The sequence below is a fragment of the Saccoglossus kowalevskii genome, chromosome 2, assembly GCF_978046115.1.
Source record: "Saccoglossus kowalevskii chromosome 2, keSacKowa6.1, whole genome shotgun sequence".
NCBI classification, from domain to species: Eukaryota; Metazoa; Hemichordata; class Enteropneusta; family Harrimaniidae; genus Saccoglossus; species Saccoglossus kowalevskii.
In genome coordinates this window covers 5,822,818-5,850,117 of record NC_140642.1, presented here as the reverse complement: position 1 = coordinate 5,850,117, position 27,300 = coordinate 5,822,818, and the positions used below count along the sequence as shown (strand labels likewise).

General features: G+C 35.0%; 1 protein-coding gene and 1 long non-coding RNA gene across 2 annotated transcripts; one reads left to right on the top strand and one right to left on the bottom strand.

Annotated features, from left to right (window-relative positions):
- The first annotated feature begins 1,315 nt into the window (after nucleotides 1-1,315).
- On the top strand, nucleotides 1,316-7,545 carry LOC100370248 (uncharacterized). The gene is made up of 2 exons (XM_002732920.4): nucleotides 1,316-1,470; nucleotides 6,017-7,545. The coding sequence occupies exons 1-2, from the start codon at nucleotides 1,396-1,398 to the stop codon at nucleotides 6,971-6,973; spliced, it is 1,032 nt and encodes a 343-aa protein (XP_002732966.1). The 5' UTR covers nucleotides 1,316-1,395; the 3' UTR covers nucleotides 6,974-7,545.
- A 12,332-nt stretch (nucleotides 7,546-19,877) lies between these two features.
- Nucleotides 19,878-21,106, bottom strand: LOC144348350 (uncharacterized). The gene is made up of 2 exons (XR_013419823.2): nucleotides 20,806-21,106; nucleotides 19,878-20,308 (listed from the first exon to the last, which is right to left on the bottom strand). It is a non-coding gene; the product is annotated as an uncharacterized LOC144348350 (long non-coding RNA).
- Nucleotides 21,107-27,300: the final 6,194 nt, after the last annotated feature.

Here is a 27,300-nt window from a genome sequence, read left to right as displayed (position 1 = left end):
TTTGGTGATAATCCGATGACAATAAGTATACGTTATTTTTTGTTAAAGACCTTGTATTTTGAAAAACATAAACTCCTAGAAAACGTCCATGAAGTCACAGCAAAGATTTTCAAGCTTGTTTATCGGCACAATCAATTTGATTTCCCATCAAGGTCTGTTTTAACATGTGTAGGGACATCCAAATGTGTAAGGCTATTGGAAACCAAAAAAATAAAGGAATGGGATAGCTATATTTGGATAAATTCGGCATATGAAAACACCAAAATCAATGATTTTTTTTAGTGGCTGTGTGACCTTGTGTCTGACACATTCATATGCAAATGACTAATCTGTGAAACAAACAGGGGCGGAGACAAACCACTCAAATGTTTGGAAACACTCATTGTGTGTCAGATAGCTACTGATAACACATCCTAACATTGCTTTGTCTTGAGTTTATCTTTGAAACTTATAGACACACAGATTAAACCTGTGTTGTTGATGTTGGAAAACACTACTGAGGCTGCCTTGCTTTCCTTCAGAAAATCTACATTTTAACCAACTTACATGACATTCTATGTTATGTTGACTTTATCATATGAAAGTTTATAGTGCATTTCATCAATTAATAAATAAATGTGAAAATCGTAATTTTCAACACAAATAATAGTCTCGCTACCTTAATCGATTCTTTCGTGATACGTAATCACAACATACTATTTGCTAATAACGACTAAATTATTTTGTATCAGACTTCAAGGATTCATTATACTTCATGTATGATGTTATTTCATATGATGTTATAAACCGAGGGAGGCCAAAAACCACATGAAGAAGAGCCATTACCACAGAACTTGCCCAAGCGAACCTGACCTGGAGTACAGCAGAGATGGTGGCCAAGTATAGACAGGAATGGAAGAACCTGATTGCAGCCGTATGTCCCGGTGTGGGACGAACAGGACTACAGAATGATGTTATTTCGAGATAGCATGTACGATGTCTGGATATCAATGCCATGCACCACCTCGTATGTCATATAAAAAGCGCGTATCCATAATCACATAAAATTAAAATATATTGGCATCATGCAGTGCAAGGCTACTAGTGAAACAACTCTGTCCTGTTTGTCAGATAGCGTTATGTAACTTAAGGACCTTATTTAATTCACGGTGTAAGTACTGGGAGATAATGAGATGTCTCCCAAGTCGGTCTATTCAACTGATTCTTCCATTCACTAGTATGTGAACCAACGCGAAACAATTGAACTGCTCCATGATTGATTTGCACGTATTGAACTCGTGACGCCCACGCCAGTTCAGGTTGTTGGTATAAAACTATCAACCACGCAGATGTGAGCATACACCTCGGTCTGGTCAAAGCAGCAACAACAGACGCTTCTATGCCAGCAAATCTAATATGGCAAAGTTATTACTTGATGTGTTGGTAGTTTTGGTCTTTGTTGGAATGATCTGTGCGATGGTGGTGGAAAAGGTAGGTCTAGAAAATCTGTTCACCGGGGGTAAATAAATTGAGGATACCACTCGCGGTGTAAACACCACGAAACACAAATTACTGGACAAACAGCGTCGGAGATTTCCTAGGTGGAAAAGACACGGGTGTTGGGCAGGGAAAAGGCAAACAATTATCGATGATTGTTGAATCTGTGAATCGAAGTGTACTGCGTGCCTGCATATAGGCATTTGGACCAAATGCTCAGTATTTTCGCATAATCGTATCTTATTTTACCAGTACGTGGTTAGAAGTACGTCGACCATTTTTAGTCGTTTGTCAGCCCATCCCACCTGTGGCAACTTAACAATTGCCGTATGTATTAATTCGGTGATATACTACCATAGTCTATTAACGAAGTTATGACATACGACATATAATCACCACACTCAACAAGTTTTCATTGGCATGTATTGCAAATGTCGTGTTTAAAAATGACTCAATATATTATAGACATATTCGCGCTCCCTGCTCGAGAATCAGCTGTGTGTTACTCAAACTCGCACATATTCAGCGAACACTTGCGTGAACGTGCTCAGGCTGTATTCTCTGTATGAGAACGGAGGTGCAAATTGGCGTCTTCGCTGCTTCATTATGATACTTGCTTGGCCAAAGGAAACTCATTAACCTTTAAATCGGTATAATACAATGTAAATCACATTATAGGCTTGGTCCAAGGTTTTTCGTACCGCTTGCAAACTTTCAATAGGTCGCACTTGAATACACAAGAGGCACCCACCGAAGCGGGCAAGTCACGTATTTCAATACTTTACGAGGTTTGCGACAATGTATTGTCTAGATGAGTTATTAAATGCTAGACATGGTCACACATTGCACATAAGATATTTTGTGGCTTTGAAAAAATATAGATGGACAGAACTGTCAGTTGTCCCCTATAATATAATTTGTGTCGTCAGTTTTCGTAAACATAATCATTTAAAAGCAAACATTGTAATGATACTTAATTACACACACTGCAGTCAGAACCCCACAACTACAATTATATAATTTGTTCTAAATAAAATGAAAAAAAATACTGCGTTATAAGAACACGATTATAAAACATAGACTACGTCATACATCGGCAATTACTTGACAGGACATTTAACTTTTAAATGTTAGTTAAGATTAAATTAATGTTCCCTGCCTTCGCGTTGCGTTGTGTTTGGTAGCATGGGTCCCATGCCGTTTATATAGCACGTGTTAAATTCATAGTAGTTTGCTTATACGTAATTCGAACATGCTCAACGCGACGATCATTGTCTCTTAGCAGCTCATACACATTTACACGACAAGTCAGCTCGTAAATGAGATTCTATATTTCACAGTTAGAAGATAAATCTATCTATGAGTTACTATTGACTGCACAAACCGTCGTGTAAAGTAGTCCTACAGCAAGTCTCAGAAGTATTGGAACAGTTAGCAAACTCGCTCACTTACTTATTTATTCGCTCACAACTTTCGTTTTAACAAAACAGATTGACTACCGCATACAATTGTACATACTTTCAGTTCTGCAAAACCCCATAAACATATGTAAAATGCTTTTTTGTTTTCTATATTTGACAGTGACAGAATGAAGCGTAATATTCAATTTTTAGGTCATCTGCTTTTGTCAATACCAAAGTGGCTGGCGAATTAGTAAGCCATTAGTATTTAGCTGACCTAAATAGAAATCGTCTAAAAACTGTTGTCATCTTTCCTTTATTTGTCCGTCCCTGCCACCCCGACAAACCTACTCGTAAAATGGTTATAATACCGTGGTTCCTGTCCTATGCCCAGGTCAAAGGTGTCTCGATGTGGATTGTAATGACTGAGGTTGATGATTTTTTGATTTATTACCCCGACTGCATCTTTCTTCCTGGTTGCCATGACACACACATGTTTACCATTAAAATTACCGTAGTGTAAATGTCACCCAAACGCCCGAATCTCAGCACATACCTGTACATTATCGAATATAGAAATCTTCACAGCGGTGTGCCTGTACCCTCTTATTCAACGAACTTGAATATTACTGCTGTAACTGTTGTCAAACATTGCAATGCACACCCGTTAATTGACGCCGGTGGAAGAAAAAAATATAATAAAATATAATTACAATTTCAATTATTTTTTCACCCTGTTTGAACGCTGACGATCGTTTCAACTTTCTATTTTATTGTGTGTTCTTTCCTTTTTATAACGCGCAATGCTTCTCAAAGATTCGCCTCTGTTACGAATTACTAAAGTCCGAAACAAGAAAAAATCGTCGTAAATCCTATTTTTTGTCATGAGAGCAATTTCAGACCACCACATGAAGCCTTATATCAATGCTCTCAGAGTGCAACATGATGTTGTCATTATGTTCTGTTATATTATATTGTTTCTTCACGCAAACCTTATGTAGTTGTACAATTATACTATAATATCAACCCGGCACGGCATTCCCACCGCACACTGCGTGCAACTAACTTAACCTTGTACTGTGGGGTTTCTCGCACTCATTGTAGGATGTTGCATGATTGGGCGCTCCGTATAATTTCCAGTTGATTAATAATTATCGGAGGTCAATTCCAGAATTTGCTATAATCAGCGAATTGTGACAGCGCTGTCACCACGTGATTAATTGGATAACTGCTAAGTATGCAGTTGATTGATGTACATGACAACGGACGTGATGTAGTGCGTTATGATGCAATGCGCACCTGTCGTAACCAAGGCTACAGCTCTTACAGGCGCTACCAGTGAAGCCATCCTGCACCTGTCAGCTTGTACAAGTGAGGTTTCATTTGTCAGTCTTTATGGCGCGTTTGCTACCCGAAGCAATACCGTGTTTAGAGTCGGAAAAGCTTCTGTTGTTCCTGCCCGCAGCACACATACTAGTATACATTATATTATCGTTATCGCAACAAGTAGCAGAATAGAGTGGAATAAATGGATTGGGCTTAACAATGCATTATGCACGAGAAGAAACCATTTTTAATGGTAGTAGGTTGATGAGTACACTAGACTATGATTTATCATATGATTTATTTTTTGTGAAACACACCAGAAATTTCGTTTTCTGTTTGTATAGTGTTTTTGATTTTCATCTAACGAACACTGTAGAATGTGCATTTTTAGTTGAGGGTAAATCATAATCCGACATGGTCTACGTTATAGAACGACAATATTAAACATATATGTTTTTGTCCATATTGCATCTTCATCACAAGTACCATCCTTATATATATAGCAGCTCCGTAGATATAGGACTAAAGCGACAGTTGAGCATACATACAAGGCAGAATTTGATATGTTGGAAAACAAGCTGCTCTCTGATTAGTCTAACTGTTAAGTGTCAGGATTGGGCAACCAATCAGGCACAGTGTTATAAGAAACTTCGCACTGACTCTAAAGTATTGGCCAAAGCAAGATTACAAGTTGTATATACAGATATCATCTTTTCTTTGCAACGTTCACTTCAAATGCCAAATTTAAACAATGTATGAATCAATATACTGATATATTTACAAGTCTCGTAACTTAAACCATTTCATTCAGACCTTAATAATGGTGTTCTTTTCACACCTATTATGCTTCAGATGAGAGTAACAATTATACAATCTCATATATATATATATTATTGTATTGTTCCTCATTTGTTCAAGACTGGGATGTCTTTCAGTTGTCTGATTAACATTTTTATTATGTTTCGCTACTTTATTTAAGGAAGGCAATTTATTAGTTTCACAACGGGTCATGCGATTATTTGTTGTAGCAACTGTGACTGTTACCACAGCAGTGACTCAAAAGTGACTATGCAAGTTAATAATAGTTTTTGTTTGTTTGTTTGGTAATGTTTTACTCCAGTCATAGTGCAAGTCTATAACTGCAATCCATGGATTTCTTTACGATGTAAACGAGATTTTCCACTGAACCATATCATTTAAATACATGCGAGCTGAGATCGTAAAATATGGTCTCTTTTTTTTCACTCCCATGCTTTGTTCACTTACAGTCGTTGTCATCATGAAAAATAAAAACAATTCTCACTGTCCGGGGCTACGATTCGTTTCTGCATTCACTGAATATTACTCAACAATTTTAGAAATAGCGATTACCCATGATTAAGCAAAGCTTGCAACGGAGTTATTTCGATTATTTTCATTGAGCGCGGACAAAATGACGCTGGGTCACCTATAGTCAAAAGTAGTGGTAGTTTTCTACTCTTTGTGTCTTCAATCTGTTATAAAGACATTTTACTCGTGGTTATGTCCATTTTTTCACTACAGGCCATTTTGGGCAAAACAAAAACAGACTGAATCAATTATAACGATTTAAACTGAAATTGTTAAGTTTAATATACACTGCATATTTTAATGTGATCCAATACACCAAATACGTAGTATCACCATTTAGCTATTTTTAAATACTATACTAATGCTCTAACTAACACACACTGTGTAACTGGTTCCCGATCTTCGAAGCGCGAAGACCAACCAGAAACTGTCATAACGGTATATGTTAAATTATAACAGCATTTGTGTATGTCATTTTCTTGCAGAGACACGTTGATTCCATAAGTGACAACAATGATGCAAGTGAGAGAGATTTCGAAGAAATGCTGAAAGAGCTTAAGGGAGAACAACCACCCGAGAAAGGCAAAAGACCCGGGGGAAAAGAAACAATTTACGACCCACCAGACAAGAATAAATTCCCAGGAAAGAGTGATTTTGAAGAAATTGTTAAATCAGTTCTCAGTGAACAACCACCCGGGAAAGGCAAAAGACCCGGGGGAAAAGAAACAATTTACGACCCACCAGACAAGAATAAATTCCCAGGAAAGAGTGATTTTGAAGAAATTGTTAAATCATTCCCCGGAGAACAACCACCCGGGAAAGGCAAAAGACCCGGGGGAAAAGAAACAATTTACGACCCACCAGACAAGAATAAATTCCCAGGAAAGAGTGATTTTGAAGAAATTGTTAAATCATTCCTCGGTGAACAACCACCCGGGAAAGGCAAACGACCCGGGGGAAAAGAAACAATTTACGACCCACCAAACAAAAACAAATTCCCAGGAAAGAGTGATTTTGAAGAAATTGTTAAATCATTCCTCGGTGAACAACCACCCGGGAAAGGCAAAAGACCCGGGGGAAAAGAAACAATTTACGACCCACCAAACAAAAACAAATTCCCAGGAAAGAGTGATTTGGAAGAAATCGTTAAATCATTCCTCGGTGAACAACCACCCGGGAAAGGCAAAAGACCCGGAGGAAAAGAAATAATTTACGACCCACCAAACAAAAACAAATTCCCAGGAAAGAGTGATTTGGAAGAAATTGTTAAATCATTCCTCGGTGAACAACCACCCGGGAAAGGCAAAAGACCCGGAGGAAAAGAAATAATTTACGACCCACCAAACAAAAACAAATTCCCAGGAAAGAGTGATTTGGAAGAAATCGTTAAATCATTCCTCGGTGAACAACCACCCGAGAAAGGCAAACAACCCGGGCGATAGACCAAACAGAGGACAACACATCGACGACGTTGTTTCATTACTATAGTATCTCTTTCATTTCATCTAATGTAGAATATTATCACATATAATATATCTGTATTAATATCCATCTTTCAACAAATAGAACGTAAATTCCTATTCGTCAATCAATAATGTCTTAATGTCAATAATTGGTTTGTTTAATCTTCTTCATTGTCCTCATTAACTATTAAAATTTTATTTTGTCTCGTCGTTCATAGTATAAGTGTAAGAATTTAATCATATGACGACTTGCAGGCTAAATGTCTCGTCCGATTGGAAGTTGCCACACAACGACGAGAAAGCCGCTCCGAGTTCCACTCTGATTACGGGAATATTTAGCATAGGGAAACAAATTATGAGATTCTCTGTTTCATTAATATCTGATATATACCTAGTCCATTATAAGTGCATAACTATTGAGCTGAGCTGAGCTGAGCCGTGCTCAACTGAACTGAGCTGAACAAACCTGTTACATACAATTATATGTTTCTACACGTGTTTTCTTCTGTTCTGTCAATTTGTGTTCTCATAAACCGTTTAATTTACCATCATGATGTGATATTTATTCATGTTTGATTTTACAAATTCAAATCTTTATCTAACGCATTAAGTTATCTAGAAAATCAAGGTCAACCTACAGCCACACCATGAAATACAATGCTGTTCCAGTTTCCTTCCGGAGTCTTCTAAATGCTGTCGAATCACAAAGGAGATTGACTACTATGAATATATAATAAGACAATGCGAGCGGTAGACACGGCGGTTTTCAATAACGAGGGCACTAACAAACTTGAAACAATGTTTCTCATCGCAGGATGAGAGCTGGCCAGTCAACAGCATACAAGTAAGACGAGAAGAATAACGTTCACTTTCAATTTTGAGCATTATGACAGGCGCTGAAATTGTAACGGCTCTTTAATTATTAGAAATTCCATAAAATACTATCACGATACGAACTATTAAATCAGATTTATATACTGCTTAGACTACCGACTCACCACAACAACGCCCAACTTCAAAGTATTATGGCTTTCAATTCCAGGAAGCAAAAAATATCATGTTAAAAACAATGTTTAAAATTACTTTTTATCTTTGACATTAGGCTTTTTTTTAGCTTTAACTTTATAGCATTAAATTGGCTGAGTTGGTAACTTTAAGGTTATATTTAAACAAACATGTCTATATATTGCAATTCAGGAAAGGATTAGGCAAATTTACAAGTGTTTCTTTAGCTAGCTACGGAAGGCTGAATTCGTTCTCCGTCGATATTTATCAGTGATAGACCTACTGTACACGAAAAAATGCATTATGTTTATTTCAATATCTGCGCATTGAAATTGACACAGCAATCATGCTGGTTGAATATGTGTATTGTGTACTTTAAATCAAATTGAGAAAGACTTTCACATTTTGTTGATGATTAAATGCTGTTCAGAAATGCTGCCTATAACTTGTGTTTATAAAACCTAGAAATACATGTATGAACGACCCCAAACGTCAATGAGTTTTCTCTAAAATCCCCTGTCTGTGTTTATAATCATTATAATATATTGATAACAAAATCATTCTATAGTTGACTGACATTTCCGTCATTTTAATAAAAAATATTGTTATTTCTTGCATGTGTAGTGTATGTTTGGTGTAAAAATATCCAGTTTTATTTGCATACATCTTACTCCGGTCACCCGGACAACCAACTATGAAACATAAGTCTAAATTGTCAAATGTACGACCAGTTGTTAAAACAATATTTACTGGTGAATATAATTCCCGCTGTACAAATGATTCAAATTCAATTTAGGGAAGAGACCCATGTTCCAATGACGTTTTTGAACAACATGTACTTTTAGTACTTTTCCAAATCTACACAACCTACTTTATTGTGCAGTATTTTTGATATCTTATCTCATATCCTATTTCACTCGAACAAATGGGTCCAAGTCACCACAAATGAGAAATGCTAGTTTTGATAACCTAATTTTGTGGTATACACCATGCCTGTACATATAATATTTTACAGAACATTGATTCTCTGATTTTACTGTTTTAATTGCTATTTGACACAACATGAATGGAACAGAAAACTGAGTATATAAATTAGCCTTCTCTGGCCTTCAATAACGTATTAAATTTGGTAAAGTCATATAACACTGGGATAATAAATATGAACGTATACGGGTGTGAATTGAATCCGGTATATGTATGATTACACATTCCGATTTGTTCCAAGAGTTTTGCACATAACATTATTAGATTTTGTAAAGATACATTACACTTTTAACTTTAGACTCATGCAAATATTAGTTCTAGCCTGACACGGTCGGCGATACTTATTGCTCCCTCACCTGCAGATTCACTCGTTCACAGACTACGCAGCACACAATGATATAATTTGTAACGGTGAGTGCGATATGGCCGACCACGTCACGCTGCATTAGTTGTTAACAACTGTATTTAACGGATCTATCTTGGTAACGCAATTAAAAGTATTATATACATATTTTCTCTTTTCTCAATTTTAAAATAGGTAACTTATTTTACGTGATGAGCAAGTCTGTAGCCGGATAATGTAATGTTATGGATACATCACAAAACTCAACTCAGTTTAACGCCAATCAATAATATGACTGTTATTTTACCATGAACACAAACTTTGTATAACATGCATTTGACAGATACTAGTATATAGCTTTTCAGCGTCGAGATACAGAAGATATAGAATAAACACATTTTTGGGAACATCCATACTTGTTTCAAATTGGACTCAGGGTGGCGCTGTTTGTGAAAGTACCTTAGTCTTGCCCATGATAAATTCATCCTACAATATGCTGCATAGAAACACATTTCCACATATATAGGTAACATTTCTGTGAATACAATCATGATTCAGTTACGAAACATTTTCTTCTAATGTTACTTTTTCAAATCCCTACTTCCAAGAAAAGCATGCAGCACTCATGTTTTGCAGTCCTCTGTAACTAATCAATGGACAATAAAGTAATATATTTTGATTGTTGACAGACATTTGAGAACTATTTGTATGAAGAAAGTTAGCTTATCCTTACTTTGATAGTGTTTTTCGGTCACGGCACTGAAACACAAGATGTTCATAATTTTAAAAAGCTCACTCAGTACATTGACGTGAGCCTGTCGAACGAACATTGTCATATAATCGTATACTGTGTATGCTTGGATAGATGTGATGTTAGTTAATACCTCTGTAATAAATTATCTGTAATCTTGTTTAAAGGGCGGTAGGCGACATTTGTGTTGTTGAACATTGATTTTCCCACAATCCAGTGCGATTTTCTAATGAAATCACAAATTTTGCCCTGATTACCATTTACACTAATTAGCCCCAGCGACTCCTTCCATACCTCCAATCGCCAAAAAACAAACAAACAAACAACCAATTAAAGTTTGGTAACCTCTCAGTCAAAATCAAAATCTTTGTTTTTGCGTGACGCGATGCCCACTGCCCTTTAATTTGCTATGGTTTTGTTCTTTGAACAGGGCACCCCCTAGAGTTAAGTTTTTATTTATCAAGAGTTTTCCCGTACAATTTCCGCAGCGGGCTTGTTCAACACCAGTCAGCCATATTGCTGTTCCGTCCACGTTTGTAGGAGGGTGAAATTACAGGCGTTTTCTGAATTTGAAAACACACAAGTCTTGTTTATTATGTAGGATATTTTCAAGCCAGTTCTAATAGGTCTAAGTAGCCTAACATTATTACAAACACACAGAATGATAAATACATTGATTAGTGACGATATTATGTTGTACACTCAATTATATATTGTAATGACATGCCAATATTTCAGTTATAATCATACAAGAGTGGACAAGCACAAGTATTTGTTGATGAATTGTGATGAAATGTTTCTTTACGGTATATGTGACCATGCTTACGCTGCTGTATAGTATAATAGAATCAACAATGCTGCAACACTACCTCTGGGATTATACAAGGAACCCAACCGGGAAGATAACATTTCCCACACAGACATACAATGAACCCAAAGGTGAATTCTTTTATTTGGTACAACACTTACATTCTGTTATTCATTCAATCTAAATATGCCTCAGCTTCTTTTGTGGATGCCTTGAACAAATTAAAACAAATAGCAATACATCTAATTTAAATAAACCTCGACGCTATCACGTGCACATAGTTTTGTATTGTGAGTGTCGCTGGTCATGCAGAGCCTACGAATGTATATGTAATTTATATTAATATACTGAATCATCATGTATTTATTGAATGCGGATATGTTTAATTAAAAAAACCCTGCTGGTCTGCATTTTTCTATTCTCGATCATGTTTTCCTACTGGATGTGACGTAAATTTTACACAGTGATTCTCTATTTTTTGTTTTGTCTGAAAATAGCGACATTTGTAATGTATAAGAATCCTTACAGTAATGAAGTTTCTTTTATAAACATCGGTATTCATGTTTCGTCTGTATGACATTGATACCTAGTTTACAAACAAATAATACAATGTAAGAGATTGTTTTACGTGTTCAGTATTATTTTCGCATCATCATAGTTTAGTTGTAAACAAACATATTATATTGAATAGCGAAACCACTAAGTAAAATGTATCACAGTTAGAGTTACAATATCATTTTGTAAATATTATTCAACATAGTAATTGTAAACTGCAATGATTCGTTGTCTACTCGTATACTATCATGGACAAGCATGGGTATATTCCAAACAGAATATACACTTCAAGTGAAATATATTAAATCATATTTTAAAAAATACTCCGAAATCCTATGACTATGATTTTTTTGAATATTTATTTGACGCGATTACAACAATTATACCGACCCCTTTTCGGTTTACTGAGTGGTCTCTTTTTGTTCAATAGCTTGTTGCAGTTAGTGTAAGGCATCTATATCTATATACAAGTAATCTTTCCACTGGAACGTTTACATTTTTACAGACGTGTAAGACTGTACTATGACTAATGATATATAAGAGGTATTGTTTCATTCGCCACGTTAGTTAAGGATCCTATCAAATACACACATATTCTACAGTCTACTTTCAAACATGATCAGATCAGAACAAACAGTTGTGAAAGTAATTTCAATTATATTACACTATTGTGGCACGTAGACCACTAGTCTAGATATATAATCGAAAATAAGAATGAGATCCATGTTCGTTGACACTTATATCTGAAGTCATGTTTCTAAAGAACAGGGCTGATTACGAGTGTTGTATTTTCTCTTTATTGTTGTGTAGATTATAGTTTTATTTTATAGATGTCCAATTTGACGTAATATTTACTTTGATTTATTATGATGGAAACCTACTTAATAGGTATCACAGGATTTCATGAGAACGAGGCAGATAAATTATTCATTCACATCACAAACTTCAGGTCAAAATTGAGTATTTGCAGGTCTCGCATTGTGTAATTATTGCAGGGACATAAGTACCAATGCTGCATAGTACTCAAATGCTTACCGTTTACCATTGTTTTCCAAATGCTTCTCAATTAAAATTGTGTTGTTGAACATTGATTTTCCCACAATCCAGTGCGATTTTCTAATAAAAATCACAAATTTTGCCCTAGTTACCATTTACACTAATTAGCACCAGCGACTCCTTCCATACCTCCAATCGCCCCCCAAAAAACAATTAAAGTTTGGTGAGACCCATATCTCACGCATACGTGACGCGATGCCCACCGCCCTTTAATTTGCTATGGTTTTGTTCCTTGAACAGGGCAACCCCATAGAGTTAGGTTTTATTTATCAAGAGTTTTCCCGTACAATTTCCGCAGCGGGCTTGTTCAACACCAGTCAGCCATTTGCTGTTCCGTCCACGTTTGTAGGATGGTGAAATTACAGGCGTTTTCTGAATTTGAAAACACACAAGTCTTGTTTATTATGTAGGATATTTTCAAGCCAGTTCTAATAGGTCTAAGTAGTCTAACATTATTACTAACACACAGAATGATAAATACATTGATTAGTGACGATATTATGTTGTACACTCAATTATATATTGTAATGACATGCCAATATTTCAGTTATAATCATACAAGAGTGGACAAGCACAAGTATTTGTTGATGAATTGTGATGAAATGTTGCTTTACGGTATATGTGACCATGCTTACGCTGCTGTATAGTATAATAGAATCAACAATGCTGCAACACTACCTCTGGGATTATACAAGGAACCCAACCGGGAAGATAACATTTCCCACACAGACATACAATGAACCCAAAGGTGAATTCTTTTATTTGGTACAACACTTACATTCTGTTATTCATTCAATCAAAATATGCCTCAGCTTCTTTTGTGGATGCCTTGAACAAATTAAAACAAATAGCAATACATCTAATTTAAATAAACCTCGACGCTATCACGTGCACATAGTTTTGTATTGTGAGTGTCGCTGGTCATGCAGAGCCTACGAATGTATATGTAATTTATATTAATATACTGAATCATCATGTATTTATTGAATGCGGATATGTTTAATTAAAAAACCCTGCTGGTCTGCATTTTTCTATTCTCGATCATGTTTCCCTACTGAATGTGACGTAAATTTTACACAGTGATTCTCTATTTTTTGTTTTGTCTGAAAATAGCGACATTTGTAATGTATAAGAATCCTTACAGATATGAAGTTTTTTTTATAAACATCGGTATTAATGTTTCGTCTGTATGACATTGATACCTAGTTTACAAACAAATAATACAATGTAAGAGATTGTTTTACTTGTTCAGTATTATTTTCGCATCATCATAGTTTAGTTGTAAACAAACATATTATATTGAATAGCGAAACCACTAAGTAAAATGTATCACAGTTAGAGTTACAATATCATTTTGTAAATATTATTCAACATAGTAATTGTAAACTGCAATGATTCGTTGTCTACTCGTATACTATCATGGAAAAGCATGGGTATATTCCAAACAGAATATACACTTCAAGTGAAATATATTAAATCATATTTTAAAAAAATACTCCGAAATCCTATGACTATGATTTTTTTGAATATTTATTTGACGCGATTACAACGATTATACCGACCCCTTTTCGGTTTACTGAGTGGTCTCTTTTTGTTCAATAGCTTGTTGCAGTTAGTGGAAGGCATCTATATTATATACATGTAATCTTTCCACTGGAACGTTTACATTTTTACAGACGTGTTTGACTGTACACCATATGACTAATGATATATAAGAAGTATTGTTTCATTCGCCACGTTAGTTAAGGATCCTATCAAATACGCACATATTCTACTGTCTACTTTCAAACATGATCAAATCAGAACAAACAGTTGTGAAAGTAATTTCAATTATATTACACTATTGTGGCACGTAGACCACTAGTCTAGATATATAATCGAAAATAAGAATGAGATCCATGTTCGTTGACACTTATATCTGAAGTCATGTTTCTAAAGAACAGGGCTGATTACGAGTGTTGTATTTTCTCTTTATTGTTGTGTAGATTATAGTTTTATTTTATAGATGTCCAATTTGACGTAATATTTACTTTGATTTATTATGATGGAAACCTACTTAATAGGTATCACAGGATTTCATGAGAACGAGGCAGATAAATTATTCATTCACATCACAAACTTCAGGTCAAAATTGAGTATTTGCAGGTCTCGCATTGTGTAATTATTGCAGGGACATAAGTACCAATGCTGCATAGTATTCAAATGCTTACCGTTTACCATTGTTGTCCAAATGCTTCTCAATTAAAATTGACTAGCGGTATTCATGTTGTCTCCTTTTAAAAATGAGTTTTGTATATTTCAAATTAAATTCGTTCGCATATAAATTATTAATTAATTAATTAATTAGATAATTGATTTGACTATTTCATCGGTTTACTTTCTGTTTCACATGAAATTCGTGAAAATATCTCGCCTTGAATGAGCCATGGCGAATAAAACGCGGACTTTACCGAAAGAAACAATTGTTGTTGACATTTTCTTGGTTTTTATTGCTTGTTGCAATGTAATTTCATGATGTTGAGATTTTGAGTGTCATATTAAACCATATGATTAAACTATCGATAAATGGTATTTATTCTTTGGTAATAAAGTTTCAATTTCTAAAATATGAAATTGACGTTTATTAACCCGAGGTAGGTCCATTTAGTTGAAAACATTTACATTACTACTGTTCAATTGTAATCACGTGCATGGTAGTGATAAAACTCATTACACACATTCCTAAAAATATTACCCAATTATTACAGATTTTGATGTAGGCTTGTGACCAATTCCGGAAAAGGCCTTTTTGAAGAAGTCTCCTCCTTATCGTGAAACAAAATATAAGCCCTTTTTTTCGTAATCATATACGAAGATAGAAAATGTAGTGGCAGGAGTCATTTCCAGACATGCTTCCATGGCAACCGCAAATTGGATGAAACAGCCGCATCGTTTTCAATTTTGAAGCTAGAGAAACAAATTTTAAAAATTACTATAAACCTGACACTATGTTTCATGGTTACAAATTGACGTTAAACCTTCAAGACATGAGATAATCGTACAATTTGATATACACCTATCTAGCCAAATAAAGCATTGACAAAAATTGTGGGGCACTCAATATTTCAACAAAGTAATTGTTTCAATATGCCCAACATGTAGAATATGTTGTATTTATTGAAAATGTACTTCAATTGTCTATATATTTCCCTTCATGAATGAAATAAATCTATTATTTGGTAAAATGAATAAACCAAATTTCGGAGTAAATATTCAATCAGGCATGCAAACAAAATAGCAAACAAATCACATGACATTAAACACTATGAGCTAACTACGATAGGCAAATCAGAAAAATGACTACGAACAGCCAGAAAATAGTATCAACTGGCAACCACAAATTATTTCGTTAGATTCCAACGTCTACTGCAAATATAGTTATGTCATCTGTGTAATATTACTATATTTACATGGTTCCTTAATCTGCAGATCATTCAGGATATAATTATCATTGAATTATATTCACTACCTTTAAATATAATCGAAAATAAAGATGATATCTATGTTCGCGGTACTTATATTCAAAGCAATATTTCTAAATTGACATTTCACCACGTACTCGTTGTATATGTTTCGTTAATAATACTTATTTTCGAATAAAACCGTGTTCTTAATTGCCTTTGTTACCATGGAAACATGACAAATAAAACAATGTTTCTGTTTCTATTTTGAATTCTTAAAGAGTATCATTTCTTTTACTATCATGCGAAATAAGACTGATTTTGTAATTATAATGTGAATCAGGTAATTCACATTTCAAATGGTTTTCATCACTAAAAAGTGTCTTTTTCGCCATTTTTTAAAACCACGTTTATTTTTTTCATACTTCCTGTATATTTTTACTCATTAAAAATGATTATGTTCTGTTGATAAATGTCATATATATATATATATAGCTTATGTATATGAACTGGATTCGTATTCAATGTAGTATCAATTACAATCACAGTAAATACCAAACATTCCTTAGCTATTATGAAAGGCAAAACATAGCCATACCAACGCATCTAATCTTCTCAATGTTATTTTGTATGCTCTGACAGTAACAATATTAAAATTAAAATGCTGCAGAATATTATTATTATTATTATATTATATTATATTATATTATATTATATTATATTATATTATATTATATTATATTATATTATATTATATTATATTATATTATATTATATTATATTATATTATATTATATTATATTATATTATATTATATTATATTATATTATATTATATTATATTATATTACATTATATTATATTATATTATATTATATTATATTATATTATTGTATTGTATTGAACTTTCAGCTTTGATCATGTTGATTTGAGTGTGGCGTCGCGGTTTATTACATATAGGGAGGGTCCTATCCACACGAAACCATTACATAATTGTTTAAGCTTACAATTACCTAATTACAATTATTGAATTATGTCTCTGATTATGTAACTCCATTTCCAGGATGTCGCAATTAGTTTGTTTGATTATTCAGACAACATATTTCATTGTTTCTGGTATAGCTTGTTGTCATTTTTCTCATTCATGCGAAATATGTAATATTTTTATTACATATATGCTATAAACGTGGTTCATAGTTACGTTCATAATATATATCCATGATCATCGTAATCCCTTCTAATCCCAAAGCATGATTATAATGGGTAATCCTGCCGATTAGTTTCCAATCACTAGTGATAAATATAAATATTACCTATGTGAAATAACAACCTGTGCGTGATGATTCATTCAGAGTTATAATCAAATTGATACAACCAGAAATGACAACAGTTGACGTATATATATATATATATACACAATCAGTAGGCGAAACAACATCAGAATCACGACATGTGTACTGAATACTAAACAGTGAATAACGTAACATCATTCTCATCATTATTTCCTATAGTAACGTCTGTGTTCGTCTTGTAGATCTACTATATATAATCACTGTAGTGCACCACCACATTAGGAACATCACTGCTGTGAAGTATATGATCATACACTAAATAAAATTAGATGACATTTAAGCACAGTGTAAATACTAGTACACACTGTGAAAATCGAGAAGAAAAAGTACCGCATGGCCTAATGTAGTAATACTTTTCTGTTGGCGGGGATGGTGCTGGGGGTACAAGTACAACCAACACATTCTAATATGTTCTAATATAATGCACAGATACAATCAATAAGTAGAAGATTCTAGCTATGAGAATACAGAAAATTAGTAGTGATTATCGAGCTGACTGATGTAGATGAGGTGAAGTGGAGGTTTCGCTACCACGATGATATGAGTAGTCACAACGTAAGGTACAACTAAGCCACAGAGAACAGCGGCAGCACTTAGCTACTCACGTGTTATTGGCAGAGACGGCGGTTTCCATAACTACTGACAGAAACAGCGAAAACTCTAACGGAAATACGGATTATGTGTAAAGGCAGCGCTGAACTGCAACTATGTGAAAGATAACAAAGAAAGGCACTAAGATACCTGTAGGGTAAAACATATTTCACTTCAGTGACATTTGAGCCACTAAGTCGTAAATGGAAAATGTTGTTGTGTGTTTTATTTCTTCCTTCTGGAGCAAATTAAATCTCAAATGTGGTAACTCATTTTCGACTTGCCAGGGATTGCCTGCACTGAATTATGCAAATCGGACCCGGCAAAGTAATGTTTAATATTAGAATCACTTAGAAACAAGTGTTTTGGCAAAATGTGGCAAAAAGCATCAGTAATCTTGTTGAAATAGTGAAAAATGGAACACTGTACATTATGCATGTTAACAAAACTTAGGAAATGAGCTAAACAGGTGCGATATGCTTTTTTATTTTGGGGAAACTATTACATTCCAAATGCCCTTTGTTCTAAATGTGGGTTACTGTACCGTATAATAGACACCATGACAACTATTGGGCCTCTGGTGCTAGAAGCCGATGCCCCTGGAAGTGAAAACGAGATAATACATCAGCTTTGCTTTTCTGTTTTTCTGACTGAAATTGTGACGTTATATGAAATTATTCTTCATAGCTGTCAGGCTTAAACAACGTGAGTTGATGACTGGAAACACGAAAAAACCTTGCCTTTTGATATCATTAACAAAAACTGGTTCGATGTTGTGACCAATGTACACCCACATGATGGCATCAATAACGATAAACTATAATTCAAGTAGGGACACATAGTGTTCATTTGTGTGCCCAACTTTGAATTCCCGTGAACAAATTTCGCAAAACCAATGCCCTTGGAGATATCCCCTTAGTGGATGATGCATCTGTTAATATTTCAATGTCGTTTATCAACATAAACAACCCCACAGTGGAACACAAACGTCTTTTAATCATGCATAAAGCGATGACAAAGCTCTAAATTACTTATCTGCTTTTCTAGACCCTCATAACTCGAATCAGAATCTCTGAACCCATCTACTTGAAGAACATTTGGTAAAGTGGTTATATGGAAAACGCGCTTTTCAGAATCTTGCACCTAAGAAATTTGTTTTAAAGGCATTTTTATTACTTTGTGAACTGCTTTGAGAAAATTGGTTAGGTATTTTGTCATCCCCTAAGTCATCGCACTGCTGCTACATCAGTAGTCCGTTATATTTTCCGTATGGTTCATACTTTTATTGGATCTAGATTAAAACTCGTGTAACGGGATGTCCAATAAAATATACCTCTTTGCCCTTTAGGTTATTTTTCAGCTTTATATTGTTTTCTTCGCATATATATCTAGCAGTTGTATTGTGTTCCATCCATGATAATGGTTTTCTTTTACAATAGTCGGAAGTATTTGTAAACATAATGCATCATTTACTTTTTAAATACATTTCAGTTGCAGACACTTGTTTTAATCACTTTAATCACTTAAACACTTTAAAATGCGTTTCTCATACAAGCATTTTTGAATACGAGGATTGTCAAAGTGTTTTAAATAAAACAAACTTTTCAGTATGTGTTTATCGCGTACTTTTTGAAAATATGTAGAGAACGCTCTTCCAATAACACGGACAAAAAGCGTTTTCATCATACGCTCTTTTGCTAATTATGCAGACTATAATTATTTTAAATATTTTTTTAAAGTGGGAAAAAACTTAAGAACGTTAAATGTATGTTAAATATAAACCATATGTGTTTTAATTATAAAAGTGAGACAAATACAAGACAAATATTTACATCGTAGCTAACGAACTCAATAATATAATTTGAATGCTATCCGCTAGATCCGGCGAGACAAACTTTGATATTGAATTTCTTTGTCGCGTCGCCAGGTTTCTTTGCCTGTAGATCAATCTGATTAAAATCTGATGTAGTGTACGGGCTTTAATTATTTTGGCTATAAACTTATTTTAATTTTATTTTTTATTATATTTGTTATTGATGCCCTTTTATTTTACTTTGATTTTGAGATTTTTTTTTTAATTCCGCCCTACCTACATCTGATCCGGCGCCTATGTAAGTCCCGTTCAAATCTCGCGTAAGTAACAGCCAATCACAGCCCCCCTTTTATACAGGCTGTCGGTTGCTTACTTTTCAGTGTATACGGGCAATCTTTCTGTACATTATTTTTTGCCCACTTGAATAAACCATTAATAGAAAATTGCTAGTATATTTTTATTTGCAAAAGAAATTCCACAGCATTTTACAATTTTTGTCATTACATTGAATATTTTTTTCACTTCCAACAAATGTGTACACTTCCAGATACATCTTCGCCAGCCAAGGTTCGTTCATTCAGTCATCGCTTCAATTTTACATCACTGAGCATAATTATCTAGAATGGAAGCAAAACAATAAGTAAATCGTAATGATTAGAACACTGTAAACAGCTATAGTAAACAATGCAAACTGATTTTAAATTGTATAACGGTCACCGGCCCACGGCATCGACGCAGAAAATTGGATCAAACAAATATTTCCTGATCAATTGCGATGTGTTCCAAATAAAAGAATATTTTATTCCAGTCCAAATCAGCTCAATTACTTTAATAAAGAGTTATTATATAATGTACAAAATGTTGATACATTGTACAATTTGATGAATATTTGCAGCTTCAATACCGTAGACGATTTTGGCCCGATCGTCAACAAAACATCACCCGTCTCCAGGGCAGGCGACTGGAAAAAGACACTGGTGTTTGGTCGAACCGGTGGAAACAAAATCAACACTACCAGAATAACTATGCGGAATAACGATCTAAAGTCGAACCATTCGAGTCACAATATTAACATAAAAATGACTTTCGTTGTATTTGACAATGATAAACTTACCGAAAAGCCGTGTTATTCACGGTCGCTAACGTCGGTATAATCCGCCATTTTATTTGAGTGTGTTTGCCACCCGGTGACGTCATCATGAGCGCTATAGAAGGAGGTATGTGATTCGTTGACTAAAATCGTCGATAGTGGGTCTCGTTGAAATCTCGTTACATAGGCGTCGGATCAGATGTAGGTAGGGCGGAATTAAAAAAAATCACAAAATCAAAATCAAAGTAAAATAATGAGATAAAAGGGCATTAATAACAAAAGTAATAAAAAATAAAATTAAAATAAGTTTATAGCCAAAATAATTAAAGCCCGTACACTACATCAGATTTTAATCAGATTGCCTTTAGATTTGCAATTATTTTTTATATTTGATTGCTTGATACTACGAATGCGAATAATAACGAGATTGGTGATTGGTAATTGTGACGACAACGACGACGATGATAAATATTCCAACATGATGCATTGACAGATGATGATTCATGCCCGGTATATATATATTAAAATCAACATTGTATTTTAAGTAAAATTTATTAGTCAAAACCCACACTGCTAATTCTAAATATTGTCTAATCCGGATAAGCGAGTTACTTTACACGTAAAAACTGGTCACGTGCGAGTCCTTATAAAATGATTTGTAATGGATACATCCCTTATACTTGGCTTGAATAAACCCATTGTCACGGTTTCCAGGATTTCAATCACAAACAGGACAAATGTTTATATCCGTGTGTTTATCTTCTCACCCTTGTTATAGTACATTGATACCAAATCTGCAGTGTCTCGTAATTTCACTTCTTCTGGACCAAATTGCTGACTGTGTTAGCCGCCTTAATGATTCTCATATATTATTCTCAGTCCTGGTACAAAGTCACCCAGATGATTCACGAATCCAACGAGTTTCAGGCATTTCTTCTGCATCAATTACCTCAACTTTTAGTAACGGTCAATGGCAGCTTCCTCAGTATTACCTTCGCCATATACAAGTATACCATCACCAACCGTATTTTCTCTCATTCAAACTTTGCATTCTGAACCACCATACTTTGACACATGATAAACGTTTTAGAAAGTGATTACAGGTGAGCATTCCTCGCAAAAAGTTCACAGATCTTGGAATACGTAAGTATCGAATAAAGTATTAGAAATTTAATTTACTGACTAATCATAATCTCAGTGGTTTGATGCGCTGTGTGCAGAATGTCACTCACTCGCAGATGGTAGGCGTTTTTGTTTCACTGCTGGTCTCTTATGTAGATGCAATTGTTTTTGTAGTTGATGGATCATACAAGCACTTCTGACACCAAGTTGTCTTTGTACAGCAGATCAAATAACAGCGCTATGCCAGAGTTGCTATAGCACTAAATGCATAATTTACTCTCAAACCATGTACGACTAGCACATTTGACATAAAAGCAGAACATTAGACTCCACTTCAGTTCTCATCTGTATGGACACTAATTGATGCACACAAAAAAAATAATAAAAAATAAAAACACGTCCAAAATGATTCAAATATCTCAATATCTGAAAAGCGCAATGTAATTACGAAACATGGAGAGTTCGAAAAAAGCATTCCAACCAATTGCAAGTATTGTATAGTGCTTTTTGGTTCACAGTTAAAAGTAAAAGTAAAAGACGATCACATAACAGTACAAAAACATATTAAAACCGCGTAGGAAGGCGACACAGGTGCATACTTAAGGCGGTACCTACTCAATAAAAATTAACTCACCAAAAGGACACAACTCTTGGCTCCCACGTGTGTTCTAAACTTGGCTGTGTGCACGTGTGACAACAATTGCGATATTTTCCAAGAAAACCAATTGTTTCTGTAAATCCAGCAAGTTTATGTTCATTGTAAAAGATTTCCTGCCCGAGGACTCACTTGTACAATGCATATTTTGTCCCTAGCTCGAACGAAACTGTTTTGGGGTAGTTAGATTATGAACCACCAACTAGGAATACGAAAGCCTGGTTGAACTAGACGAGACGTGAAGTAAAATATGTTATTTGACGAGCAATAGAAAAAGATATGTTGAAGTACGTGGACCTCATCACAACTATTTAAACGAGCTTTGAACAGAAAACCCCCAGTTGAAAGGCATCATGAGAAATACACCACGGCAGGTTCCAGTCCCAGTCCCTCAATGACTGGGATTATTGTATGAATTGACAAAACGAGTATGTCACGCCAAACAGTGTCTAGTGTATTGTGCATGATGATGGCTGATGTAGAGAACCCGAATGAGATACGCTCAGAGTAGATAGTAATTTTATGAGACAGATCAGCAGTACCCAACTAAGTACTATTTGTTTCCTGGACACGAACTTTGGTTATTCCTGCACCAACAACGTGCCTGAGTGCAAAATGCTCCTTTCATAAGTAGATTATGAAACTCATTGAAACTCAGTGACTCATTGAGAACATCCGCTAGCCTACTAGGTTACAGACAGACTCCCAACACTTAAATAGTTCACTATAGAATGATGGCGTAGATTGTGAAACAGTGACTCATTAAGAACATCAGATAGTCTACTTGGTTACAGATAGACTCTCAACACTTAAATAGTTCACTATAGAATGATGGCGTAGATTGTGAAACAGTGGCTCATTAAGAACATCAGATAGTCTACTAGGTTACAGACAGACTCCCAACACTTAAATAGTTCACTATAGAATGATGGCGTAGATTGTGAAACAGTGACTCATTAAGAACATCAGATAGTCTACTTGGTTACAGACAGACTCCCAACACTTAAATAGTTCATTATAGAATGATGGCGTAGAATGTGTAATAGTGACTCATTGAGAACATCAGCTAGTCTACTAGGTTACAGACAGACTCCCAACACTTAAATAGTTCACTATAAAACGATGGCGTACACTGTGTAATAGTGGCTCATTGAGAACATCAGCTAGTCTACTAGGTTACAGACAGACTCCCAACACTTGAATAGTTCACTATAAAATGATGGCGTACACTGTGAAACAGTGACTCATTGAGAACATCAACTAGTCTACTAGGTTACAGACAGACTCCCAACGCTTTAATAGTTTATTATAGAATGATGGCGTAGAATGTGTAATAGTGACTCATTGAGAATATCAGCTAGTCTACTAGGTTACAGAAGACTCCCAACACTTAAATAGTTCACTATAAAACGATGGCGTACATTGTGTAATAGTGACTCATTGAGAACATCAGATAGTCTACTAGGTTACAGACATACTCCCAACACTTGAATAGTTCACTATAAAATGATGGCAGGTGATATGAAGGTAAACTAACACTACACATACAGATTGACTGGCGCATGGTATATTATTTACTCGGTATATTTGAATGTAACTAAGACAAAAGGTTCATAACATTTTGCCCACCGTTTTCCGAGGGAAAATGTTGGTATTGCCAAAAAAACCTCAATCAACATTTTCTGCACCTTCAGAAATACATTCATGGCGGTAAAAGTCTGTTTATGACAAGAGTGAGTAGAGACAGATTTCAAACTGATTTTTACAGTCGCTGCTGGGGAAACAAAATAGCCTCATCTGCGCGACTGCAACATCGTGAGAAATAATACCAAAGCCACGCCTCAGTTTCCAGATGTTGTCATCAGATGCAAGAGAACATGTTTCTTGTATCATATAAAAGAGCATCTCCGAAACATGGATATTGAACTTGCCATCACGGACATCGGATTTTAAAATTACCAGATCTGATTTGTTGTTTATTTTTAATGAGCCTTTTTATGCACGTGATGCTAATGCTATGGAAGGGGAAGAAGGAATTTGTACACTCTTTCTCAGTTTCATTTCCATCGTTACACTTTTTAAAAGTTGGTTCAGTGCTATTTTACGTTTCAGGTTGTCGCATAAAAATCAAGGTTCAGTCGCAAAATAAGACACCAAAACAGGGAAAAAACACATAGTTCACTAAAAGCGACGTGTTCACTCGACTAGTATACTATTGTATTTAGACATCAACATGTACAAATCTTTACAAATGTACCTGTCAATCAACAGGTCACCGCAGAACATTATCATTATTAAACCGTGGCCATTACCTCAAACCTTGAAATAGAAGTGTGTATGAAATTATGAGATGACACGATATGCATTGCCGTGTGCACTGGCGGATCCAGAAATTCGGTAAGGGGGGTTCGCTCCTATTGACGTGGCCGAAGGTGAGGGCGCCTCCCCCTAAATCCGCGTGTGGTGTGATAACTATCATAAAGGTGATTGACAGGTCAATCTTGTTTACAACTCTAGAAGGACAATTGGAATCCCCCAAGTGTGCTTATGATTTACATAACAAATAATATTCACAATCTACTGACTTGCCTACGTGAGTTCTGCATTTCATCGTGAGACAGCTGCTACCAAGACCACATTCTGATTGGATCTTGTGAAAAATCAGGTGGTGTACCTGAAACTGGGCCATGTATCATGTATGCTCTACAAATATGCTATATTGAGGACAGTTTGTGTTAACAATTTCAACTAAGTACACTGTGTGTTGCTGCTACAATATGAGACAAGTGACACAGGCTTCAATTATCATTCTGTGAGACTTGTATAAACAGTCAGCAATGCTTTAACTTGATATTTTGGTGTGTGTGAATTCAGTACTATTGTCTTGTCTACCCCATTCGAAAAGTGAAAGAACCAGTGAGAATAATGTAGTTATTTTGAGTAAATAATCGAAGGGACATTGTGATGATATTAAAGCATGAAGACAGGATTACAAAATATTGAAAAATTGAAAAAATAGTAGCTTATTAAAATAAATCGTTGCTTTAGAAATTTGGTTCAAGTGGGTTCACATAATCAAAAGAATACAAAATCATATTGGCTAAATAGATGTTAATTTGATAATCAATATGTACATATTTCATCCATAATCACACCTGTGTATTACCTCCAAATGACCTAATCTAGCAAGTGAAATTTTCATAAAGATTAACACTAAATACTGATGATGTATGTTGTCTACGATAAATTATTGAAATTATGGCAAAAATGGTAAATAAAAAAACGCAGTGCCACTACACTAGTGTATGTAATTGGGTGCAATGTCATAATGTTCACTACTTATAAGCGACTCTTTATATCAGTTAAAACATTGTAGACATTTTGACAAAAATATCTGCATTAACGGAAATATAATACGTGTTATATTGATCATGAAAACATTGCTGAATTGGTTCTAAAAAACAAGAAAGCACGGGCAGACGGACGGAGAATGATTATCACGTTATCCTCCAGCAGTCAGGCACGATTAGTATATGTCTTCACGGCTTGCAGACGTGATCGAACATAATGACGTCATTGGTGACGTTATCAAAAAAAAGTATAATATATGCACGCCCCACTTCATACATGGAACGTTAGTATAATCAACCTCCCATTGCTCCACAGTATAAATTAAATAGTGCATTCATCGACTGATGAATTACGGGAAATATTTGCACTGTAAGTCATGCACTATTTATGTTTTATCATTAAGTAACGCACGTTAAAAAGTCAACCATGATGTGCTTGTAATGGATTGGTAGGAAAGTAATGAATTAGTAAGAGGTGAAACAAATTTATGTCTTGGTTATAGTGGATTGTAGTTGTAGTAGATTTTGTAAACAAATCTGACTTAACTTGTGGGTTGTGGATTAAAGTGGGTAAATAGAAACGGGTTAATGCAGTTTTCAACTTATACAAAAATAGCTTCAATTGTTTTTGTTCAGGTTATAAGCCCACACAATGGTCAAAAATACAATTTTTGCTCATATGCAACCTTGATATGCTAGATCACGTTTGCAAATCATAGACATATACTAATCATGACTGACTGCTGGAGGATAACGTGATAATAATTTCCCGTCTTGACTGTTCGTGCTTTCTTGTTTTTTTTAGAACCAATTCAGCAATGTTGTCATGATATTGGTCGAAAACAAATTTTCTTCAATATGCTATATACAACTATAGACACTAATGTCTTTTTTTATAAATTCTGTTTATACAGTATAGTTACCGATGGCATAGTTGTTTTTGCATCAGACTCTCTACCAGTTACCGATGGAATAGCTGCTTTTGCAATGTACTCTCTACCAGTTACCGATGGCATAGTTGTTTTTGCATCATACTCTCTACCTGTTACCGATGGCATAGTTATTTTTGCATCAGACTCTCTACCAGTTACCGATGGCACAGTTGTTTTTGCATCTCACTCTCTACCAGTTACCGATGGCATAGTTGTTTTTGCATCATACCCTCTACCTGTTACCAATGGCATAGTTGTTTTTGCATCAGACTCTCTACCAGTTACCGATGGCACAGTTGTTTTTGCATCAGACTCTCTACCAGTTACCAATGGAATAGCTGCTTTTGCAATGTACTCTCTACCAGTTACCGATGGCACAGTTGTTTTTGCATCATACTCTCTACCTGTTACCGGTGACATAGTTGTTTTTGCATGAGACTCTCTACCAGTTACCGATGGC